General features: G+C 42.3%; 1 protein-coding gene across 5 annotated transcripts; it reads right to left on the reverse strand.

Moving 5' to 3' along the window:
• Window positions 1–813: 813 nt before the first annotated feature.
• On the reverse strand, window positions 814–23,204 carry eps15 (epidermal growth factor receptor pathway substrate 15). Of its 5 annotated transcripts, none has more exons than XM_076087909.1 (25): window positions 23,103–23,204; window positions 20,264–20,305; window positions 19,494–19,583; window positions 19,335–19,382; window positions 19,129–19,224; window positions 18,949–19,011; window positions 18,084–18,209; window positions 17,665–17,724; window positions 17,128–17,358; window positions 16,711–16,856; window positions 15,800–15,956; window positions 14,917–14,999; window positions 12,361–12,433; window positions 10,871–11,032; window positions 10,546–10,743; window positions 10,028–10,435; window positions 9,738–9,818; window positions 9,380–9,542; window positions 9,162–9,206; window positions 8,629–9,035; window positions 8,061–8,130; window positions 7,847–7,917; window positions 7,009–7,144; window positions 6,716–6,909; window positions 814–3,070 (listed from the first exon to the last, which is right to left on the reverse strand). In XM_076087909.1, exons 1-25 carry the CDS (start codon window positions 23,127–23,129, stop codon window positions 2,930–2,932), a joined length of 3,318 nt encoding a protein of 1,105 aa, XP_075944024.1. In that variant the 5' UTR covers window positions 23,130–23,204; the 3' UTR covers window positions 814–2,929. The 5 variants fall into 5 exon arrangements, with proteins under 5 accessions (XP_075944024.1, XP_075944023.1, XP_075944021.1 ...); XM_076087908.1 differs by having other exon boundaries at window positions 814–3,073; window positions 17,119–17,358; XM_076087906.1 differs by lacking the exon at window positions 23,103–23,204 and adding an exon at window positions 22,760–22,816 and having other exon boundaries at window positions 814–3,073.
• Between the last annotated feature and the right edge of the window lie 221 nt (window positions 23,205–23,425).

Here is a 23,425-nt window from a genome sequence, read left to right on the forward strand (position 1 = left end):
TTACTCCACTAAAACTAATTACGTAGCAGATCAAGATGTAAAAAAAACCTCAGTTTCCTAACTTGAGCTTAGTATAAAGCAAGATGAGTTGCAATAGATTGAGCTAGGAAGCAGCAGGTGTGTAAAGTAGTTGTGGTTGACGCCACATAGGCCAGCAACATGAATACCACTAAAACACAAATGCATAATAATTCATAAATATAATACATTGACAAGTATAGTTAGTTGATAATATTTCTGTATTCTTTAGTTTTGTAAAAGTACAAATAAAACAATGTAAAATACCAGGAAAAATACTGCATCAAGAATCTTAAGTAAAAGCAGAAGTACCTGTTTTATCAGCAGAATGTACTGTGACACATGAGACTGCTACATTATCATGTGTTATTGGATGATTAATACTGAGACATTATTACTTATAATCATTATTTAAATTTTGTCGGTTAAGGTGGAGCTCATTTTTGTAAATTTGTGTACAGTTGGCTAGTTTAATCTATAACGGTGCATCCTATTTGATCAGCAAATTATGTGTTTGATGTTTTGTATAGTGAAAAGTACAGTACCGGTATTCTCATCTGAAATGTAGTGAAGTAGAAAGTAACATATAACTGAAATATAATGTAATCTGTTACGCTACAGTACAAGTCAATGTTTGTTACTTTGCACCACTGCTTTTACTCAACTAAACATTTGAATGCAGGACTTTCTCTTGTTATGGAGGTTTTTAACATAAGTAAATGAACTAAAAGGTCTTCCACCGCTGGCTGTTAAAGACATGACTTGATCCCAGTAAGAACAAACAAACTGCAAAACTACACATGTTTAATATTTATTCTGATTCAATTAAATGCATTACATATTCTGGCCAAACAATGATTTTTCTCTCTCTACGTGTTAGAAAATACAAAATAAAAATACAATTAGCTTTGCGTTTTAAAAAGCCTTTATGGGTAAGCCGAGGAACATAAGTGGTTCTTGAGTCTGTACAAATGACAGTAACGTGTCGGTGGAATTAAACTGTATGACAGACAGACGACTGCTGTATTGAATTTACAATAAACGTGAACTGTAAGTAGGAAATGCAGCTTCAACCACTGCTCTGTGGGTGTTTACTAGTTAGACATGAGAAGAGGAAACGATGACGATGCTCATTTTTCTCAAAGACAAAAAAGGAGACAAAATAAGTCTGAGCAGGAAGAAGTTTGGTCAGAAATGAAAACGAAAGCCTCCTGCTGTACAACAGAGCCTTCACTTGTTCAGGAAACTATCACAGTTTAGCACTCAGTGTTAAGAAACTCATTTTCTGGGAGAAAACACATTACCCAGAATCCCTGGCCGATCAACTGCTCTGTGGGTGTTTACTGGTGTGTTGCTGTTGAAGACAAACGGCTCCACCAAAACGCAGGGATGCTAATCAACTTCTACTGATTGACGTGTAATCCAGTTAGTCTCTCAGAGAGGAAGTATCTGGAAATATTAAAAAGGTCAAACAAACGACACCAAAAGACGCACCAACAGTGGCTCACTTCAAAATGGGACCTGGTGTGAAATTTGTGAACGACTGGAGGAAGTTGATCTTTTTCAACACACGTCTTTCATTAGAAGTGTCTGCTTTAGGGAGACTGCTTGATCAGTGAGGATGAACAACACCATTAACACTATTCATTTAATGTACGACTACAGAGCAGGTAAAGTGGGCTGACATCTGCTTCATGACAACCCAGTTTCTATTTTTAAAGTGTGTCTGTTAGTGTCAATAATAAAGACATTAATACAAAGATTCATACTAATTAAAAGATACTAAGTATTTGGTGTTGGACTCTCTCAAAAACAAATCAGTCGCGTTATCGTTTTGTGCAATCCCTTGTAGTGTGCCCTGAATTTTTAATGTTAATTAATATGAAATCATGACATGAAATAGTTGTAGTTTCATTCCTTTCAGTATCTCCCAAAAAAATAAATTGACAGAGAGATGCTGCGCAGAGCAACGCATGACAGAAACGTAAAAGAAATTAAAGTATCAAGAAACTGAACGTGGTATAGCATGTGATGGATTTGTTAAGTTTTTGTATAAATCTACACATGCGTTTCACATATCAGAGGACTGGTAACTTCCAGTTGAACAAGTAGAAATGTTGAAACCCTGTCCTGAACAAGTACTTCTTTAAGGAAAATCTCATCGGCCTTCTGCTATCATACTATATAAGTACATGGTCACTCCATTCAAAAAAAGACCGACTTGCACTTTAATATTGTTAGTGCCTCAAAAAACACGTTTTTTTTCTCCTCACCCTACCGTCTTCAAAATACTCAGTTAAAAAATTAGGGGGATTTTTGGGCTCAACAAAATGAGCAAGACTATTTCTAATTAAAGACATCCCGTGAAATTCTCAAAATAACTTCAGAAGCTAGAGTGAGCAGAGTTTTAAGAAAGTGTAGCGAGTACTGTTAGTGGATGAAGACAGGACTTTAGACATGGCCATTTCAATCAAGTTTTGAGTGCGTTAAATAAATTACATTCTGGAGAGTTAATGCGACATTTGTAGCACGATGTTGAAATCAACGGAGCAATCTCTAGATCCACATTCACTGCATTTCATTTTTCAACAATCCATCCTTCAGAACATACACTCCATCCTGGTCCTCTCCTCCAAAACAAGACCAATGGGATGGAAACAAACAAAAATAAAATGAATACTGCATTGCCAGTGAACGGTGAACACAGTCTGGGGAGAAGGAAGAAGATTCAGAGATGAGTTTGTTCGAAGAAAGTCTCTTCATGGGGTCAGCAGGTGCTGCTGAATCAGTCCTGTACAGTCCCCACTTTGCTTTGGTGCTTTCTGGGCTGGGCCAGGCTGTGCTGTGCCGTGCCGAGCCAGGTCAGTGGACGAGGGGAGGGGGAAGGGAAGGGGAGGGGGAGACAAGGTCCTCAGGAGAGTTCAGACTTGCTGAGTGCGATGGCCAGCTCCAGGTCCTCTTGTTCCTGCTGGGTGAGCCTGGCAAGTCGCTCCTTTTCCTCTCGCTCGCTCTCGCGCTTTGCCCACTCTATCATGTCTTCCTCTGTCGGATACTGCTTCATAAACACAGAAAGTGTGCACATACACACACACACATACACACACACACACGGGGGAAGGAGAAAACACACATATGCAAAGAAATATGGGGGGGGGGGGAGACAAACAAAGACAAACACGTATACAGTTAACAGATTCTCAAAGATATATTAACAAACGTATTCTTACAGCCTGCTGATAGATAACCAACAATAGCTGCATTAATACAATGCATGCTATGGTCTTTATGCATTATAAGCTTCATAATGGAACCGTGTCTGGTCCTTAACATCCATCAAGGATTCATTATGTAGCGTGTAATCATGATTAGAGGAATAACATCCCAGAGGGATTTTTTGGCAACATTTTTTAAAGGGCCAATATCAATATATCAGATACAAAAATTGTTCTATATTAGTTTTCTTTTTGACTTAACTTCTAACATACACACGTTTTCTATAAGAATCCCTTAAATTTGATTATTATTGGTATTTGAGGCAGTTCTGTGAGGAATATTACGTAAATGGACACGATACAAAGGTCCCTGGCTGGAATCGAACCGGCGATGTGTCAGTTTACATGGTACGTATCTCAGCCTCTGGGCCACTGTGACGCACGCACACAACTGGCCGATAATAGTGTGATGATGCAGTGGGTCACAGAGAAAGGTGTCCATAACTGTAATGCGGTGAGGCTGCACAATTAATCATAATTTGATCAAAATCGCATCATGGGCTACTACAATGTCCAAGTCGCAGGAGGCGCAATATTTGTTAAAAAGGTAAATGTGAGTCAAACATTTGAAATGAAAGGTTGTTTGTGCTGCCCGGTTTTTAATGAGCACTTCCTGGCTCGGTGCTGATAATGTTTCTAATGAGGGAGAAGTAGAGTCAGATCTCTCAATGTCTGAACGGATATTTATCAGGAACCCACTGACCTTTCTCAAAGTGGACATTTTGACATGTTAATTGCAGAAGAAGCACATGTGTACCCAAGATTAATTTGCAGTTAATTCACATTCATCTGCGTCAGTAAGCGGTCTGTAAATCCAAAATGTGGCAAGTGAACAGAGTGAGTCTTTGTCGTCGTCACACATGTTGTGGAGGCATGAAATCAGAGACTGAAATGAGATGAAAGTGTGAAAGCTGGGATCTCTGCTGATGAATAAACACGAGACGTGTGACCAAAATCAATTGTGTAGGATCACAAATGACAAAAGGGCGAAAGGAAGACAAGTTTTAAACACACAGAACGCTGGTTAATCATTACAGATCGGACGAGCACTGTGCCAACAAGGTTCATCGTTCTCAATGAACGACAGATGGAAGCATCCGGTGCGTATCCACCCATGCAAACGAAAGTAGGCAGCGATGATGATGTTTTAGAGTGACGCAGAACATGCATGATGAGAACATTTAAGAAACAGCTCACGGATTTAGTAGTGAACGTGCATTTATTACATGTAGCTGGTACATCCCACCGCTGCTTTTAAATATGAATGAAATCAGACGTAAATAAAGTACTTTTGTCTTTACTTTCAGTTATTGACGTGATTTAGTGAGATTTCTGTCAAAGTGCTCGTGAGGACCATACTGGTGCTTTTGCATGTTTCATCCCATTCAGTACAAACATTTACCAAAGCATGCCACTCTGTAGATTATTGGATGTATTGTATTTTTTTTCTGCTTTCCATGAGCCCACTATAACAACAAAATATATTAATATGAACTTACAAAGACATAAAACACGCTTGAGATAAAACTACCAAGATTAATAAGCGGTCTACCTTCATTATCGTGTAAAATAAACATACATGTCCAACGACAGAACTGACAAACAAAAGCAGGCTGCTTGAAAAGCAGGAAATTTAAATAAACTTAAATTCAAAGCATGCTTTGGGAAATGTCAGCGTCAACTGAAGATGCAAAAAATGTTGGTATGGTCCTTTAAAAGCTCAGGCATTTGCAGATAATAATATCATGGATGCACATAGAAGCCAGAGATGGTGCCCTTGATTCAACTCTTTATTCAACGTTCTTGACAGAGCTGTAAAGACACACAGACAGAGAGAACACAGGCGATCTGTTTCTCCACAGCACACTGCTGACCAGACAAGGGCTGAATTGAACTGATAAGTGAAGGGGTGGTGGGATGGACAGATGCATGGATAAATAAATAGCGGCAGGTGTAGAGGGGGGGGGAAAGAAACGCTATATGAGGGATGGGAGAGGCAGTGAGTATGAGTGAATGAGAGCCCAACACACAGTTAGCGTGCAGGTCAGGGTTCAACAACAGGGACATGCAGGTGCAGTCATGTGACGGGAGACGCACGAGAGTCAATAAAGCCTCTAAATAAAAGTCATCCATCCCAAATCCACAGCGTCAGAGTACAGAGGATTTAAAAACTGTTATCAAGTTATTCCTGATAAATTAACAAGGGTCCAACCAACGTTAATAACATGGCTACTTTTATTTTTTGAATGTCAGATAAAACGACTTCTTGCACATATTTTAATGAGTTGGAAAAAAGACAAGGAACATTAAATCCCTTTTTCTTCTCGGTTAAAGCAATATGTAATTATTACAATAACCTGGCTCTTTGTTTGTGAGAAGAAATTATAAAATGTATTATTTCCCCAAAAAAGCTGCTCCAAATTTGTCCCGGAGCATATGAAATCTATGAGTTTGTAACAACGATGGCACTTCATGAACCTCTAGGTTTTTAGGTCAAACCTGTCTGAAACGGGATCTCACTAAACGTGCAGCAGGCACTATTCTGCACCTAGTTAGTCATGGTCACTTGATGTAATGCCTTTATGTCACAAGTGTGTCGACTCAGAAACATTGGGACTCTGAGCCCAGTCGCTGGGTCGGACTCAAAATAGGCACTTTGCACCAATGGCAATTAGAAACGCACCTAAAAAGCAACTTCAGTATAAAAAGGTGCATTTAATGAAATGTTTTGCAGTTAAATGTATTTTTTATTTCTGAATGGAACGTGCATATGCACAGGCTGTATCGTCAGTGTGCTTAGTTGGGATGGCAAATACAAGCAGCCTCTGATCTCTCCATTCACTGCCAACGTAAAGATGGACTTGGTTTCACAAAGACGGATGTGTAGCGTCAACTCATTTGTAACGCAACTCGTGTCCGTTGCAACAAATATGTTGCAGAGGTAATTTATCAGTGCATCTATAATTGCTATGACGACATTTCTGTACATTTCCTCATAAAGTAAGACAACTTCAATCATGGGGCATAAATTAAGTGCAATCCCAATATAAATCAGTAACAAAAAAATAATTACAAGTATAAAGAATCTTCAACTGGCAAAAAAAAATATTGCATTCATAATAAAGAGCTAAAATATACACCAGCAGCAGACAGAACGCAAGAAAAATAACTTAATTATTTTGTTAGCTTAGCTCAAGAAAACGAGGTTATCAAATAGCATCAGGAACCTGTGTGACTGTTTATATGAGCTGATTACTTCACTTCTTTGGGACTTTGTAACGGCAGTGGATGGAGTGATGGAGCTGGCCTGATTTGTTTGGTGGTTGTGACTTTATTAATTATTAGCAGGAGAAAAAAAACAAAAGAGAAGAGGGCAGTGACTAGTCAGAGTCAGGTGAAGGTGAGGGAGAGGGCGAGGTGCTCACTTTGTCAAAGCTGGCAAATCGGTCAGCTTCCCGTGCGTTGTGACGAGGAGGGGAGGAAGGGGCGAAGGGGTCGGCTAAAGGATCCTTAGCAGGCAGGGAAGAGGAGGGGAGCTCTCCCGAAGGCTGTTGGAGGAAGGGCCCTCGCCGCTGGAAGGAGTCGGACGACTCTGTCCTGGAGATGGTCGATCTTTTACCTGAGGCACAGACAGGCGGACACAAGTGTTAATAAATACATGTTGAACGGACCGCTAAGAGCACCACGGCACAGTTACCTTTTCATAGCGAGCACTGACCTGGAGGGGGAGGAGGTGGTCTGGTTGGCGTACCCGTTTTTGGGGGAAGGGCTGGGGGCACATCAGGGCCGGCAGACTGGCCGTCTTCCTGGAACAGGTTCTTATTGTTGATGCCAAACTGGGCTGCACCGTTTGACTGCAACATAAGGTTCACACGAAATCAAATACATACAGGATTAGAGTAGAGTATTTGGTACAGTACAAACAGAAGGGATGACACAGGGAGTCGCCACAATAGATCAGAGCCGGAATCACCGCGGCATATTTATTTGCGATTGGTGAGGATTTTATTCAGGGCGCCACACAGAATCTATGCATATTTGCAATGCTATGCATATTAATTCATGATATTGACATAGTCTGTATAAAATATGGACGTAGTCTCTGTGTGACAGCACCCATAGGTCTCTTCAAAGTGGGTGGCCCCGGCCCTCGCTATGTTGGCAGTGACTCAAGCCTCAAGCTCAAGTGGCCAATTGAGCGACTGCAGTTTTTGGCACTTCCGCGTTGGCTTCATTGTTCAGCCCCTGAGGTTGCCTCTTGGATATTGCTGCTTGTTGTATGTACTGAATGATGATTTCGTGTCCAATTCCTCCACAGGGAAGAATCACGTGTCGAGTGTTCAGCCATTTCCTCCCAAAGAAACCACAACACACTCAACAACTCCCTCACAGCCTCCCTGGATGTTCTAGCTTGACAGTAGAAGAGAGTTCACTGTGTCGCAACAATTACTACTTCCACCGACTTAACTAAATTATATTCAGTGTGTTTCACTACCGAGTGTTTCGTCAGCTCCGTGTATGTTAAGCACAGGGCAGGAACAACACCCCTTGATTACCTTTGTCAAAGCACTGAAATCTGCGAAGCCTCCTCCAAACGATTCACTCCCGAACACCGCCGCAAACGGATCTGAAACACACCAGCATATAAAAAGGCACTGAGCATATCAAACTGGCAACACTCATACAGACACATTTATTAGTGCATCTTATCATTTCAACAGCTGCAGTGGCCTTTGTCCCCTCAGGGCGGCGCTACAACACAAGTCATACCTGGATCTGAGCTGGCGTTTACTGTCGTACCACCTGGAGCAAACGGGTCGTTGGATGCTGCAGCGTCCTTCTAAAAACAGAACATACAGTACTTATTGTAGAGTTAACTCTGCTGTGGATGTGAATATCCTTAAACTTGATTTAACTAGAACGATAAAGTGATGAACGTCATACAAAAATAAACACCTGCTGATCGCATTCATCACTTTTATCCAGATGTTGATTATCATGAATTATCATTTATTTTTTCTTGACCGACTTGCAACAAAGAATCTAACTAATTTGTTAAAACCACGTTCAAACAGTTCCTTTTGATAACTCTTTAGATTCGGGAGACATGGCAGCATAAACAATACAAACCCAGATATAATAATTAAACAACACTGTATACTAACACAATACTAGTAGTACACTATATGAACATTTGTGTTAACTGCCTTGTTTACAAAGATTACTGATTCAAACAAACCTTTAAAAGCATCAAAAAACATCCATGATTGATATTTAATGGTCTTATTCCTGTTATCATGAGTACATTGGGACCCGGTTGTACAGCAGGCCTACTCACCACGGCTAGATCAGAGGAGGGTAGAGAGCCGCTGAAGGGATCGGCCCCTCCGTCCTGAGAACCAAATGGGTCCGCCTCCCCGGGGGCATTGATTTTGCCACCAAACGGGTCGGCGTTGGCCATATTGTTCCCCGTGGTGGTGAATGGATCCTTGGCTGCTACAGTTGGATCAGTAGGTTTGGAGGTGAAGGGATCTGGACCCGCTGCCGGTCCAGCTGCTACGTCACTCGGCTTGGCTGCAAACAGGTCTGGTTCTGGGACACCGGCAGTGGCAGCAAACAGATCCGCTGAGCTGGCAGTGAATGGGTCGTCGGAGGCAAAGGGGGCGCTGGGGGCGCTGGGGGCCTGGAAGAAAGAGTCTGCAGCAAAGGGGTCGGACCCTTTGAACGGATCTCCACCAAATGGATCTGATTCAACAGAAACAGATACAAAGTGTGAACATTTGATATTGTAGGCTTGGTGACTGAGTTCTGATCCGATTCTGATGAAATGGATTAGTTTGCCTGTTAATCACTTTCAAATAGAGAACTTACCTGCAACATCTGCTTTTCCAAATGGATCATCGTTGAATGGATCGTCTATAAAGGTTAAAAAATATCATCAATCCGAGTACATTGAGGCTCTGGTACAACATTTAATCATTTATAAAAAGAGTTAACCTCAAGTACCCAAAACTAATCTACAATAAATACAATTAAATCTGGAAAACAAATCACTATTAACTAAACTTAAGACGTTTGTTGGGACTCACGGTCAGTAAAGGGGTCCGAATGGAAGAAGTCCATCTCGGGCAGAGAGGGCGGGCTGGTCTGAGGCGGCATAGAGCGAGGGCCGACTTGAGGTGGTAACGAGTTGGTGGGGGTTTCCGGGGACTCTGCTGGCTCCTGTTCGCTCTCTGGCTCTGGCGACGCAACCTGTTGAACAGCGACAGGGCTCTGCTGACAAGCTTGACCACGACAGTAATTGATGTGAACGTTGTGTTTACACTACACATGATTAATGAATCCCTGAAAGCCCTAGAGATACACGTGTTAAACGAGGATCTGCGGTGTGAGAAGACTCCCTTGGCTAAATGATTGAATTATACCTGAGTGACTCAGGGCCCTTACCTTTAGTGAGGTCTCTTTGGGCAGTTCCTCTGCATCATTCATGAGCTCCGGGGAGTTATCGGGTGTAGGGCTACTGTGTTCCTGGAGACATTAGAGGACAACACAGCAATGACTAGTGTTACTGAATTTCAGTTGGCTGGTCTTGTATGTTTGGTGGGTGCGAAAGAAAAGAAGGAAGAGAAGGTCCTAGTTTTGTGTAATAGAAAAGAAAAACCTGATAGGTAGGCGTTGTACTGGATTCTTTCCATCTATAAGAAAGTACTGATAACTAAAGCAAGTGTATTTATTACCCTCGCCGTGTTCTCCTGTGGCTTGGCGAGGGTCGATCGGTTATTGTACATCTCAGAGGAGGCTAGACTAGTATAGAGATCATCCAAGGGATCATATTTAAACGTTTCCTCGTCTGGAGTCTTTGGACTCTCTGCCTCCTTCTCTTCTTCGTCTTCCTCTTCTCTCTCTTTCTGATCCGACTGTTCTTTCTGCTGATTGGCAGCTGATGGATCTTCCTCCTTCAGCTCTTTAGGCTGGTCCTCCCGGAAGAGGTCCTGCTGGAAGGGATCCCCCTGGCGCAGCTCTGCAGTGAAGCCGGTTGATCCGTTGACCATGACAGGAGAGCTGTCCTCCAGGGCTCTTTTCCAGCTAAGCTGGGCAGTTACTGACCTCTCCTCCACCTGAAGGTTGTTCAGTTTCTGCTGAACCTAAGAGAGCACAGAGGTTCAAAGAATAACACGGAGAAAGAGAAAACAAATAAAACAGAGGTCCCACTTTCTGCGGAGAAAAGGGGATTCATAGATTCGCACAAACCGACCTGTGCAACTTGTGTAAAGGAGTCGCGGACAGACTCCTGCAGAGGTGTGAGCTGCTCCTGAGCCGCCTGGACCTTCTCCTGCAGCTTCCTGCTCTCCTCCTGCAGAGCGAGGAGCTCCTCTCGGGCCTGGACCAGCTCCTCCTCAAACTGACATATCTTCTGTTCCTGGTCCTCGTGCTCCGACTGCAGCGATGAAATCTGTGACGGACGTTACCATCATGAGTAAGCTGGAGTCATGGACTGGAATGCGTTATTATATTTATACAACTGATGTGCTTTGCTCGTGGTTGTTACGTAGCTTTGTTTAAAGTTCTTCTAGACCTACCAGATGGGTTTCTTGGTTGGTCTGCTGGCGAATAAAAGTCAGCTGCTCCTCCAGGGAGCCTTTCTGTTGGTCCAGCTCGTCCAAGGCGTCCTGGACCTTCTGGCGCTGAGCCTGGAGCCGCTGCAGCTCCTCGCTCTCCCTCGCCACCCCCACCTGTAAGTCCTGCAGACATCAAGCCAAAGAGGAGACCGACTTTCATGACCCCGATTATTTAATATTTGGATAATTACGGAAAGTAAAAACAGGGGACTCGTCAATTTTCCAGGTCCTCAGAATGCGGAGGGATAACAGAACATCCAACATGTACATTTTAAATATGGTTTTATTTACATTACGGCAGACACTGAGGCACGCAAAACAGCTCAAAACAACCATACTTCCAGACAACAGACACAAACCAGTCCGATATGTGAACAGTTTGGCAGGTTACATCATCGCGACATGTGAGTCAGTATACAGGATGGAAACAAGAGTTAACATCGTCTTGTGCCGGTTTTGTTTGTTTTCTAATTTGAAGGTTGCATAATGACTTGGCATTACATGTCCACATCGCAGTCAGTGTGACTTGGCACATTTGTGTAAGTCCAGAGAAGCTTCTGAAAACTGGGACAGAGACGGCGTGGAGAGGGAGAATAAGATGCAACAAAGCTCTCTGGCTGGACTCAAATCAGGGATTTATCACCAACTATAGAATGCGTCTGAATCACTAGTTCATTACGGGTGAAACCAATGCCTTTATTCAAGTGATGGAGGTCAGAGATCCCCGCCACTGTGCGAGACCGCCACAAACACATTCTCCACCTCGGAGAGACACTGCAGGGGAAGTCTTAATATAGAGTCTGTGCAGTGGAAGCAGGACAGATCACAACAACCAAAAGCACACAAAATGTGAAGTCCAGGATATATTTAGAAAACACAATACAGTATAAATTGCCAAAAGCACTCGAGGCAGCCCTACAGTGCAGCTACGAAGTTCAGCTACATCCCCGTGAGACTCCCTTGAGATCCGCCCTCGCATTCCACACAAGTGGAGCAGACTAGCCCTTTAAGCCATCAGCTCCCAAAATAGAGCCCATCTCTCAGGCTCAGAGCAGAGACGCCTGTACACAAGGACACCAGCCTCTCCCTCTCTGAGAAACATTCACTGCGTTTCTGAACAAGCGTCTACGTCTGCCGGGCCAAATGCATTATTGATCTCCTCCTCCGGTATTTACATCACAGCAAAAGTGAACAACTGCTTTAGCACCTACCGGCTCTCACCGTCTTTTATCCAGCAGAAATACAAACATGCTTGTACACGTACACCAGCTATGTTCCAACTCTAATCCTTTGAGAGGCACTGATTAGAGGAAAACCAGAGCGGAGAAGCAGTCTTCCTCCTAATAAATCGACACGACCTTGTCATGCCCATAAATCATTTTTTCTCTTTATGGCCACCGTAGTTAGAACAGAAACAAACACGCAGACAAACAGAGAGAGCGAGACCTTACCTGCACTTCATCGCTGCGCTGTCTGATGGCCTCCTCCTTCTCCTTGATCTCCTCTTCCACAGTGCTCTTCTCCCTGGGGGTCCAGCACAGCAGACATGAGTATTTAGCCACCGAGGACAGAGCGGGAAGACCCGGTAGTCCAAGCCCACCCAGCCCCACCATCCAGTTCTCCACTGAGCCTTCTTTAACCTGCCCCTGAACCACCACCACCTCTCCCTGAACCACCATGGTGTCCTGAAATCACAACTTCACCGTACAGAGAGAGAGACGCCTGAACGTCTGCAGCTACAGCAGGTGTGTGTGTGTGTGTGTGACGTGAAGAAAGGTAGCGAGTGTGTGTGTGCACGGCGCTGTATGCGTGGTGAGGGTGTTGTAGAAAGTGAGAATGTGCTTGCTCAGTCAAACGTGTGGGAGATGAAGAGTGAGAGGCAGATGGCTGCCTCGAGGATGGAGGGAGGAGGAAGAAGAAAGGGAGGAGGGACGAGTGATGATGAGCCAACCTACAACATCTATCATTTTCACTGCCCGTGTGTTCACCCTCTCTACTTCACTCTTTTCATCCAGCCAGCCAGAGAGGAAATGGACCGGGGTGGGGCGAGGAGAAGGGAGGCATATTGACTCGTGTATAACTGGCAATTAATAGATGTGCATTTTGTTTTCTATTACTAACCATAAGAAGGCACACCAGAAACACTGTACTTAGTGTGTTACAGTCAAGGTGCCGCTACCGTATAAGACGCTAACATTTCATCCCATTTGTCTCTGCCGTCATTAAACCTTATTAATAATCATGACCGATATAAATCATTATAACACGCGGGAAGAGAACTGCAATTATTCAGATGAATGAAACCTCAACATAGAGATGTGGGTTCATTTTGCACCAGATTTGGATATCAAACATTGGATTGTGTTGGATTTCATTCACCTACGTATCTAATATTTTCATCTCAGACTTCTTCAACATTATAAAAAGAACGACACTGAAAGTGTTTTATGTTTAACAAATGTATTTAAAAAAAAGGAATGGATGCCAAAACTAGAGGCAAAGGACTGAGAACATTTAAAAAGCTTGTTATAAATATTTATCCTGACCGAAACTTTAATTTAACTGTTCTACTAGATCTAGATCTATCCCCTGTAACTACTTATGTAAGGAGGCTGCTCCAGTGTTATTGTTTCAGCTCTGAAAACAATATTAGTATCCGAAGCAAAAGGTAACATTTAATATGCATTATGTGCATCTGTTGAGTAAAAGCAATACGGAACACAACACTCATTATTCTGTTTGATCAGTTTCACATTTAGATGACTGAACAAAAAACAAAAACAGGCATCAACCTGAGAAAGCACTTGTCTTCTGCCTTTCATTTCAACACAGACTAAAAATATCAGCAGCTATTTTTATATTCTCCCTCTCCTCTCACATCAAAATGCACAATTCCCTTGAAAAACCTAGCGTCAACTCAAGCCGAGTATCATTCCTATTCTCCTCTTACCCATTGTCTTCATCATCACCATCCTCCTCCTCCTCCTCATCTTGAGCAGAAGTCTGCTGCCACATTTTGAAGCATTCACAAATATGAATCATGTTGACAAGTTCCTCTCGATCTGCTGTCTGTCCGAAGCTCTGATCTTCACCAAGTTTCCACTTCTATCCATTTCTCTCACCTCTCCTTCGTTCCTACAACAGCTGTCCTCTAGCGTGTGCGTGTGTGTGTGTGTGTATATATATATATATATATATATATATATATATATATATATATATATATATATGTGTATCGAAAGCTGGGGTGGGGTGGGGTGGAAGGCCAACTTTCTCACTTCTCACTCTCAGCTTTCACCAAAAGGGAAGCTGAAACTGATAAACCATCAGACCAAAGCTTTTTTGGTTTTAAACATGATGTGGATCAAAAATAATAATACAACACTCATATTTACATACATAACGTAAAAATAACATGAGGCAACATTATTTACCTTGTTTTGTAATATTTAACATTTCTTTTTGGCTACAAGTGAAGAAATAGTGTATGTATGAAGTCTCCTTCTTCCACCTCACTGTCAAACAGCAGCTACGTAACAGAGCTCTTTTACTTGAACCAGTGTAGAACTCTTTCACCCCGTGTGGTTCATAAATAATAACTTTAGCTTGCTTCTAGATATATAGAATATATTTGGGCAGCACAGTTCCCTCGGTTTGTGGGAAACTCTGCCTCCTGCTGGTCAGTAGAGTATACTAAAAACATTAAATTAAACGATATTTACCAAAATCATTTCCCAAGAATACATTTATCACAGCTGGGCCTCATCACGCTAAAAATTTATCTTTTTTTTTTTTGATAATATTTGATGCATATCAGTCACAACCTGTATTTAAAAACTGCTTAAACAGCGTATCCTCTGTTTAGGATGATGGAAAACAATTAGTGCAAACTCTAAACAAGTACAGGCCATCTGTAGGCTACGTCCTGTTACATAACCTGCATCATTACGGCTTCAGTGAGAAGGCTTTTCACCATCTTTTAGATGAAAATGAGAACAAAAGCTTACTTTTGTAGTTCGACTATCTCGTTGCTGAGAGAGTCCAGCTCCTTGATGGCAGAGAAGTCAGCCGACAGGTTAGCCAGGTTGATCTGAAGAGGGAGCGAAGATACAAGCGGATTAAAGTCATGACTGATGGTGAAACACCAAGAGTTACGTCTCATCACATATGGAAGGTATAGACAAATTTTGTTACACCAGAGAACAGCAAAATGACTACTATGTTGATGAAAAATCCTGGATAATTGGACATGAGAGGAAATTAACTAAAGAGCTACACTGAAGACCACACATGAAGCCACTGATGGAGACACAAAAGGGCCGGGATGGGAGCGAGACTGACTAAAGAGTAATGCTACTGGTAGGCTACTACATTACATTCGGATGTGTTGCTGTCGCTGCATCCAAAAATACTTAAAACATCAACCCCTGCTCTTTTCAGCTTTGCATCTATGCACATGATGATGAACTCGGGGAGTAATACAGATGTGAAATATGGTTTAGTTTCGGTAACAGAAACACAAATGAGTGAGACAAGGCGGAAAGATGCCAAAGAGAGGCAGCCTGTTAAAAGTAATGAGATGCCCCCGAGTCAGTAAACTACCACACACACACTCACTCAGCATCATCCCACTGCACGTGTGAAGAGGATGCAATGTAAAGACAGGACACACAGAGGGAAAAGCAAAAATGTGTTGTACAAGTTGGAAAAGAAAGACGCACAGCTGCAAGTTCAGAAGAAAAAAATCTTAAAAACACACAAAAACGGGAGAAAGAAGGAAGAACGTCTGCAAAAAATGATGAAAAACTAAAAAGTATTGAGTATATTCTCATTTAATTAAGAACTTTAGTGCAAAATGATGAGATCTTCTGAGCGCGCAGAGTGACTCACCTGTGTGATGTTTTGTCTGTCAGACGGAGGGATCATCTCTGGGGAGAGACTCTGCGGAGGTTCCTGGCCTTTAGTCAGCCTCTGATTGATTAGATGAAGCGCCAGGGCAAACTGCTCTCGGGTCAGTTTCCCGATGTCTCCGATGTCACAAAGCTCCCTGAGAACACAAACAGACACGGGTTACATAACAGAGTAACGGTTTACACCTCAGGCAACGACTATTCGTGATCGCCTGACCGATGGAGGACAACACACGGGACAGTCTGAACGGGACAGAAGCTAATCAGACAGAAATCCATATAATGTGACGTGTCAGCACGCACTGCAGCGCTGTTATCCTCCTGCACCAATATCAACGAGGATTCTTTGTACACCGTCATTAGATTAGTAATCACAGGCAACATTGACTGTTTTCAACTCCAATCAGTTTTTTAAAATAAAATTTTCTATTCTACGTTTATCAGCGGTGGAAACAGCACGTGTGGTTTTACAGCCTAATGCCAATAAAATGTACTCTGGCAACTGTGTTATTCTGCACATATGTTTACACTCTGTTTCTCTGTTGGGTAGAATTACTGTTGTTGTTTTCTTCTTCTTCTTTTTTTAAAATTACATCTTTTGCATGAGGAAGGATCCCTACTCTGTTGCGTTTCCGGAGTTTTCTTCCTCTTTTTTCCCCATTAAACGGTCTTTTTCACCACATCCAAAACAAAAATCTGCAATTTGTGAATTGTATAAATATAAATAGACTTGACAGGACAAGTGAATAAAAATAATTGAATAAAGATCAATTTCAAAAAGACCAAGCACAAAGGTCTGAAATCTCTCTACAAAAAGATCTAGAAGGTGAGTGTGTTGAACAGAACTAGGCTTTATACGCTGCCGGAGGGAGTTCTTCCGTCTCTACCTACCAGATACGTGCCAGTGAGGCAGAGGGCAGCCCGGTTTTCAGGAAGATGTCCCTGACTTCAGGTCCAGACACGAGGCCGTCCATGTCCCCATCAGTCTTGACGAATAGCTCATCATACTTTGCTTTGTCCGCTGGCGACACCACCCACTGCACCGGCAATACAACATAAAAAAAAAGACTTTTAACTAGCACCATAGCTGCTTCGTAATAGAATTGAATACAACCTACACTTACCACATAACACTAACTCAGAACTTACCTTCACACTCCCACTCTTCTTGTTTTTTTGAAAAACACACTGAGTTAACCAGTTTGAAATCATTTTAAATGTTTGTTGTTGCAACAAAATAAAAAAATGAAATACATACAAAAGCTTTTCAGGCAGTGCATGCAGAGGAGAGACGCGTACCGTACTCACGGGGGAAGCTGCTGGCGCCGGGACAGGAGCGGGGGCAGGTTTAGGGGGGTGGGGCACGGCCTTAGAGCCAGCGTGGGAGGAGCGACTGTCTTTGACGGAGGGGGGCGAGGGTAACAGGGGCATCACGGGAGGCACCGAGGGTTTTTTCCTCTTGGAGGGTGGAACCAGGGGAGGTGGTAGGGACATGGGAACAGCCGCCCCCTCCAGGGCTCTGTACACCAGATACATGGCCTGGGAAAGGGCAACAAAAATCAATGATAACAGACAATTACCAATAAAGTTGGTGATTTGGTCATTGCGTCCTCGCACTTCTTCCACGTGGCTTATTTGTTCCATTGAGAAATGATTTTCCGAGATTGTACTGTAGAATATACGCATACACATGTATAAAAAGTGTACAAACCTTTAAAATTATTCCGAAAACATTCAGATAGTGAAGACTAGAAAAGCTTGATATGATTTAGATGCAGTACAGAGTATATCATTTCAATAACCCGTGTGGTTCCTTTCTATTTGTGACATCGGCTCATTTCTTACCACAGAAAATTCATCTCTGTCCAACATGCCATCTCTGTCGATGTCACTGAGCTCCCACACCTTCAACACACACAAACACAGATGTCATTGTAGAGCATGCATCATTCCAAAACTGCATGATACATAATCACACGTGACCCTGAAAGCCCCGAGACGCTTCTGATTTCTCACTTCCTCTCCGAATTTGTTTTCTACCCAACTTTTACACACAATCTCACAGTCTGTCTATCATTTGTTTTTATAAATGATGTTTTAGCTAGTCGATTTGTTTTTAAAAGCCACCTGCGCAAATTGGTAACCATTTACTTTTTTAAAAGCAGTTCTCTCTCTTTAGTTTAGTCACTTTGCATGATTATTATTTCTAATCTCTGTATCGATAGATTAAACGATTGTAAAAGTGTCCCGTTTGGGGATCATACCCTGCCGAGGATGTCCACTGGCAGTTTGGAGTTGAGCAGGACAGGCTTGACCTGGTCTCCTGTTAGAATCCCTCCTACAGGACCCAGACTGTCAAAGATGCCGTCAAACTTCAACTTCTCCTCAGGCTGGGGGAAAAAAAACCAGAAACAGATGTAAAATGGTTAGAGACAATTCAAACTTGATCAAGGAGGAAGGATATGGATGTGTTTCTTCCAAATATGAAGCTCAGTTGTCACTTTGTTTAATTCATTGTAAAATCACTGATGTACCGTTTTGTTTAACAGTCAATTAAATGACAAATACATTCTCCAGGGAGGGTTTGCTTAAATTCCCCATCATATGAATTTTCTTCACTTAGGTCCAGGTGAGTAAATGACATTATGTATTGTATTGATCACTTTAAAAGGTTCATTTGTTTTGATCAAATAACACGCACTAATTTGTGTTTATATTAAAATGACCTTCATAAAAACAGAAATAAATGGTGTTTCTTGAAGAAAGCTACAGTAACATATTTGTAGGAAGTTCAACAAGCAACAGAGGAATTCAGGTTTATCAGCTGTGAAACTGATCATGCCCCTAATGTGTTATAGTCACTTCTAGTTAATGTGTATGTACACTTATTACGGCTGTACATGTCTGTGTCATATTGAGCAGACTTGATTTATTTGACATGAACACAACAGAAAAGATGAGACTCTGTGATAAATGCATTCAATACTTTACTGTTATATATTCTGCAACCACTATATTCTGTTGTGGTTCTCTTGTGAGCAAGAAAAGGATATCGAGGCACATTACGATGAAACATAGATCACGATCTAACATTAAGACAAAAAGATAATAAACTTGCAAGAGCCTCACCTTCACAACCCAGGAAGTGTCAACAGCCACTCCTCCTGCTAACTGCGGGCTGCTTGTGTCGTGCTGGAGAAAAAAAAAGAAAAAAAAAAAGGAGTTATTCTTCTCCTGTAAAAACAAAAAAAAAAAAGTACTATTTCAATTATTTCAAATCAAATTATTTCTTTACTGCAGCAGACTTACAAATTTCGGGGGAGGAACAGCCACAATAAGGCTCCTGAGCGCCACCTCCAGGCCATTTTGAGCACAGGCCACCAACCGCAGCGCTATGAAGAATTGCTGAGGGGAACAGAGGAGCATTATGCGACATGAATCTAGAGATCAAATGCACTTGATGCGCATAAAACAAACAATTCCATCACGATGCGACGCCGCGTGTGCATTTATACCTGCTTGTTAAGAGCACCTTTACGTTCAGAGTCTGCCAAATCCCAGACCTATGGAGACACACACACACACACAGAGCTTGGTACATTTATTACCGTCAACATGAACAGCAAAGACAACAGAGACGTCGTGATCCTGCACCGATCAGACTCTTTGCTCACCTTCCCCAGGACCAAGTCAGCCAAGCCAGACCTCTTCAGGAACAGAGCTGCATCAGCTGCCACCACCCGCCCACTGCCAGTCGGATCAACCTGCACACAAACACCAAACACACAAACAGCCATTACAGCCTATCCCATCTCAGAAACATCAGTCACACATCTGCACTGCTGAGAAAGACACTGAATGTCTTACTAGCCAAAAGCATGAGACCACAACACAAATATGTTTGAATTGAAAGAGGAAGAAAGAGGAAATGAAAACTGTGAGAGTTGCCCCGTGGGATAGGAGTCTCTGAATCACTTAAATCAATACGGACGATAAACCAAAGCTATTTTCTCAGCAGTCTATTAGCTCGGTATTGGATCTGTTGGTAGTCCTTCATGAGGCTCACAGTGAGCTCCCCTGACATGTCAGGCAAAGGGAAGCATTATTAATTCATGGGGATATTTCCTTTACTGGACACAGAAACCCGGAACAGATAGAAGAGAAGAGAGATCACTGCTCACTGCTTAAGCACACTACAGCTTATTGAAGCAGCTGAAGCTAGTTTAGAGTTTAAAGGGCCAGGACACATGCATTTATTTTTGTACTGAAGCCATCTCTTATCCAGATCATTTGACAGCAAAAAACAATAACAGTAAATGAATCATACAATGACGATATCAAACAATAGTAATAGGCTCAACACTTAATGTTATACTGTCGGAGCAAAACAATAAACAGAGCAAACACAAGAGTAAAGTCAAAAGGAAACATATTGTCTGCATACCTGCCGATAGTATTTGTCATAAATGGGATTTCCACTGGAGAGCTGTAAAGAAAGGGGGGAAAAATTAAAGAGAGTTTACAGCACGAATCAAACCAGCTCTTACTTTTATTTAAACACACCTTTTAAGACTGTAACCTCCCCACCTGTGTCTGCTCATGAGGCCTCTTTTAAGTTCATGCATGAAATTGATCAAATCCCTAAAATGACCATTAAAATAGGGTGTCAAAAAATAAACTAACACTTTAAAATCCTTTCTCAATTCTGCAGTTTACAAGCTCAAATGATAAGTGTTTGTTGGCTACAGCCAGTGTGTTACTGACTGATCCAGGGCAGCTGTCAAAATGAAAAAACAAAGACAGACTGATCCATTACAGATGGCAGATGCAGACACACAGACTACAAGCAATATGTTACATTCAGCTTTATTCTTCCTCGTCACTAAAACAGCTGCATTATTTGTCAACGGCCCAAAACATCTGGCGGTGTGAAATGCAGTTTAATATGCCAAAGAATAGCTCTCATAAGATGTATTTTACCATTAAATAAAACAAGGATGGAAGTGTGTTCTTTTCAGATTAGGGCTGCAAATATAAATTATTTTCCTTTTCAATTATTATTTTTTTATTAACCGAAATTATATTTATATATATATGAAACGCCACATATTCGAGAAAAGGGTCCAACATTGCAAAACATTCTGAAACCCAGATACATTCATCCAGTAAATGTTTGGGGTGTTTGCTCGTAAAATGTCTTTTTTTGAGCACATTTTCTGGAGAAATACAGAACGTGCCACACAAACCATACAGTGAACATCTATGAGTCTCATTGATAAAGAGGGTTGATGCTGCAGAGAGGGTAATGACTTCAGCATTGAGCATACAGGCTACACTTCCCAAGACTACTGAGCACTGATGTCAGCAGGACAGTTTCAACAGGGCGTCGCTCCACAGACAACAAGCTAATTTTACCTTCTCTCACATCCTCTCTAAAACACCCCCCCCCCCCTTTTTCCGGTGTTAGCACGATTGTCCATTGCTGGACAGAACAGGATATAGCTGAAACTGACAATTGGTTGATGTGCTTTTTAAATCAACAGGTGCAGCGATGGAGGAGAGGAGAGGAGTGGACAGTAATTGTCTGAGCTGTGAATCAACCGGGGAGTGGCCACTCAAACCGGTGGTTAAAGCTGTCGTAATTGTCCTCCACGGAGAAACAAATTGACATGCAACATCGTTCCATAATGTAAAAACAAAGAGCATAGCAGAGATCTGTCACTCTTGTTGCAGACTTGTCCAAATAGCTTGGGCACAGATGAAAACACAGCCTGTGATCAGCATGGTTATCTGTCAGCTTTGCCAACTGCCAATTTAAAAGCAAGATAACTGTGTTCTCTCTCTCACACACACACACATATCTTTCTCTGGCCTATGCAACTTTTTTCTATGACACACACACACAATAGTGTGCCTGGAACTGTTGGCGACTGTAACACTGTGGTCATTGTACTGGTGACTCTTTAATTGAGCATTGAACAAAAACACCCCTCAATCATTCCCCAGCCAGCCCGCACACACAACTGTAGCAGATAGCAAGATACATTTCATGCTAGTTTGTTCTAGACATTTAAATTCCCTAATTCAGCCGTGGCACTTAAAACACATCACTGTAGTGACACCGTACAGTACGTCAGTGTGAGGATGATCAGGCGGTGACGCTTGACAGCTCATTTAAAAACAAGCATCACTTGCCTGACAGACCAGTGAAGTTTCACAACACAAGAGATAGAAGCACAGGTTCATGAACTCATCTGTGAGAGACAATAAGGTCAAAGCAGCTGGTGGCAGACAGCTCCTGTCTGTTGTTGAAGGCAACAGTGGCTCAGGTAACAAGTCTGGGACTGGAACCTACTTATTAGATGTGACTGCTGAATGCTAAATAACTTATTTTCTGTGCAAACAAAACACATTTCTACACAAACTGCAGCTAGCAGCAGTCTGACATTTTGTGACAGAAGTGCTGACTGATGGCTACTCAGGTTCACTTCCTCTTACTGGTTGCAAAACAACTGTTAAACAATATTTGGAGTTTTTCTGGTGATATTATAGACACAAAAAAAACAGCTTTAGCAGCTAACAGGCTAACAATTCACGTTGTCCACTTCAGAGAGGTCATAGAGGAAAACACTAACCCGGTCAGTGAAGCATGTTTACCTCCAACAATAGCAATAACCAGGTCGGTTATTCAGTTTAACCATATATCAAGTCAACATCAAGGGAATACACAACGTAGGTTATAACGTACAATGAGTGTAGCTTAACTTGCTTTGGTTTTATTTTTTTTTAGCGGAAAACAGTGTTGGCAGAGGCTCCACTAGCACAGATATGACAGTCAACAGAGCCACACATGCCTATCTCGTATTAACGTCTCTTTGGCCAGGAGACCAACTAGCCTGCAGCAAAAACGAGGCAGCGCAAAAAAAAAACGACAACATACACTCCCAACCGACACGACGCCCGGTAACGTTACACAGCTCATGTGAAGTTTGATTAAAGCGGCTCTGAAACAGCCCGACACTGCATACAAACCGGCGGTTAGCTAGCGGGCTAGCTAGCTAGCTACGCCCTTACGCAGTCCCCTCAGAGATTAGGCAGAAACTTTTCCCAGTCACAGCAGCAGCACTGAACTTCCAAAAAGAGAGACGAGAGGTCGAGGTAAGCTCTCGTTTCTGCCCGCCTAGTTTCACCCAACACTTGTTGAAATGTGCCCCGAGCAGAACGGACGAGCGGACACAACACACGTTTGCTATGGTTAGATTAGAGTTGTAGGACAGTGTTACCTGAGTGAGAGACAGAGTGGCAGCCATAGTGTTTCTGTTTCCCACTGCTTTCAACGCTGCTGCGCTGCTGCCAGACACAGACAGGGGCCGCTGAAAAACCTGGAGCTGGACCTCCGCGACATATGACTGGACTGCAGACGTTACTCATTAGCGTGTGTTATCCCGTCCGAAAAAAACAAACCATACGCGTGAGAAAAAATAATAATATATAACATTATAAAGAAGAGATGGCAGTTCTAAAGTCACAGAAGAAATACAAGAATCAGGGCCTGAGCAAGAATCTTTGAAATATGAGTCAAGACAATTTCTTTATTAATCATTTA

Source organism: Anarhichas minor, unplaced genomic scaffold (assembly GCF_050575085.1).
Source record: "Anarhichas minor isolate MPS153535 unplaced genomic scaffold, ASM5057508v1 ptg000010l, whole genome shotgun sequence".
NCBI lineage: Eukaryota > Metazoa > Chordata > Actinopteri > Perciformes > Anarhichadidae > Anarhichas > Anarhichas minor.

What these genes read in the sequence shown, in the direction of transcription:
- eps15 (XM_076087904.1), bottom strand. Translation starts at nt 22,801, where the DNA reads ATGAGCTGTGTAACGTTACCGGGCGTCGTGTCGGTTGGGAGT. An exon ending in ACAGACAAAACATCACACAG is followed by an intron (nt 15,000 to 15,799) that starts GTGAGTCACTCT and finishes CTCCCTCTTCAG; the next exon opens with ATCAACCTGGCTAACCTGTC. An exon ending in GAGATAGTCGAACTACAAAA is followed by an intron (nt 12,434 to 14,916) that starts GTAAGCTTTTGT and finishes CTGGACCCCCAG; the next exon opens with GGAGAAGAGCACTGTGGAAG.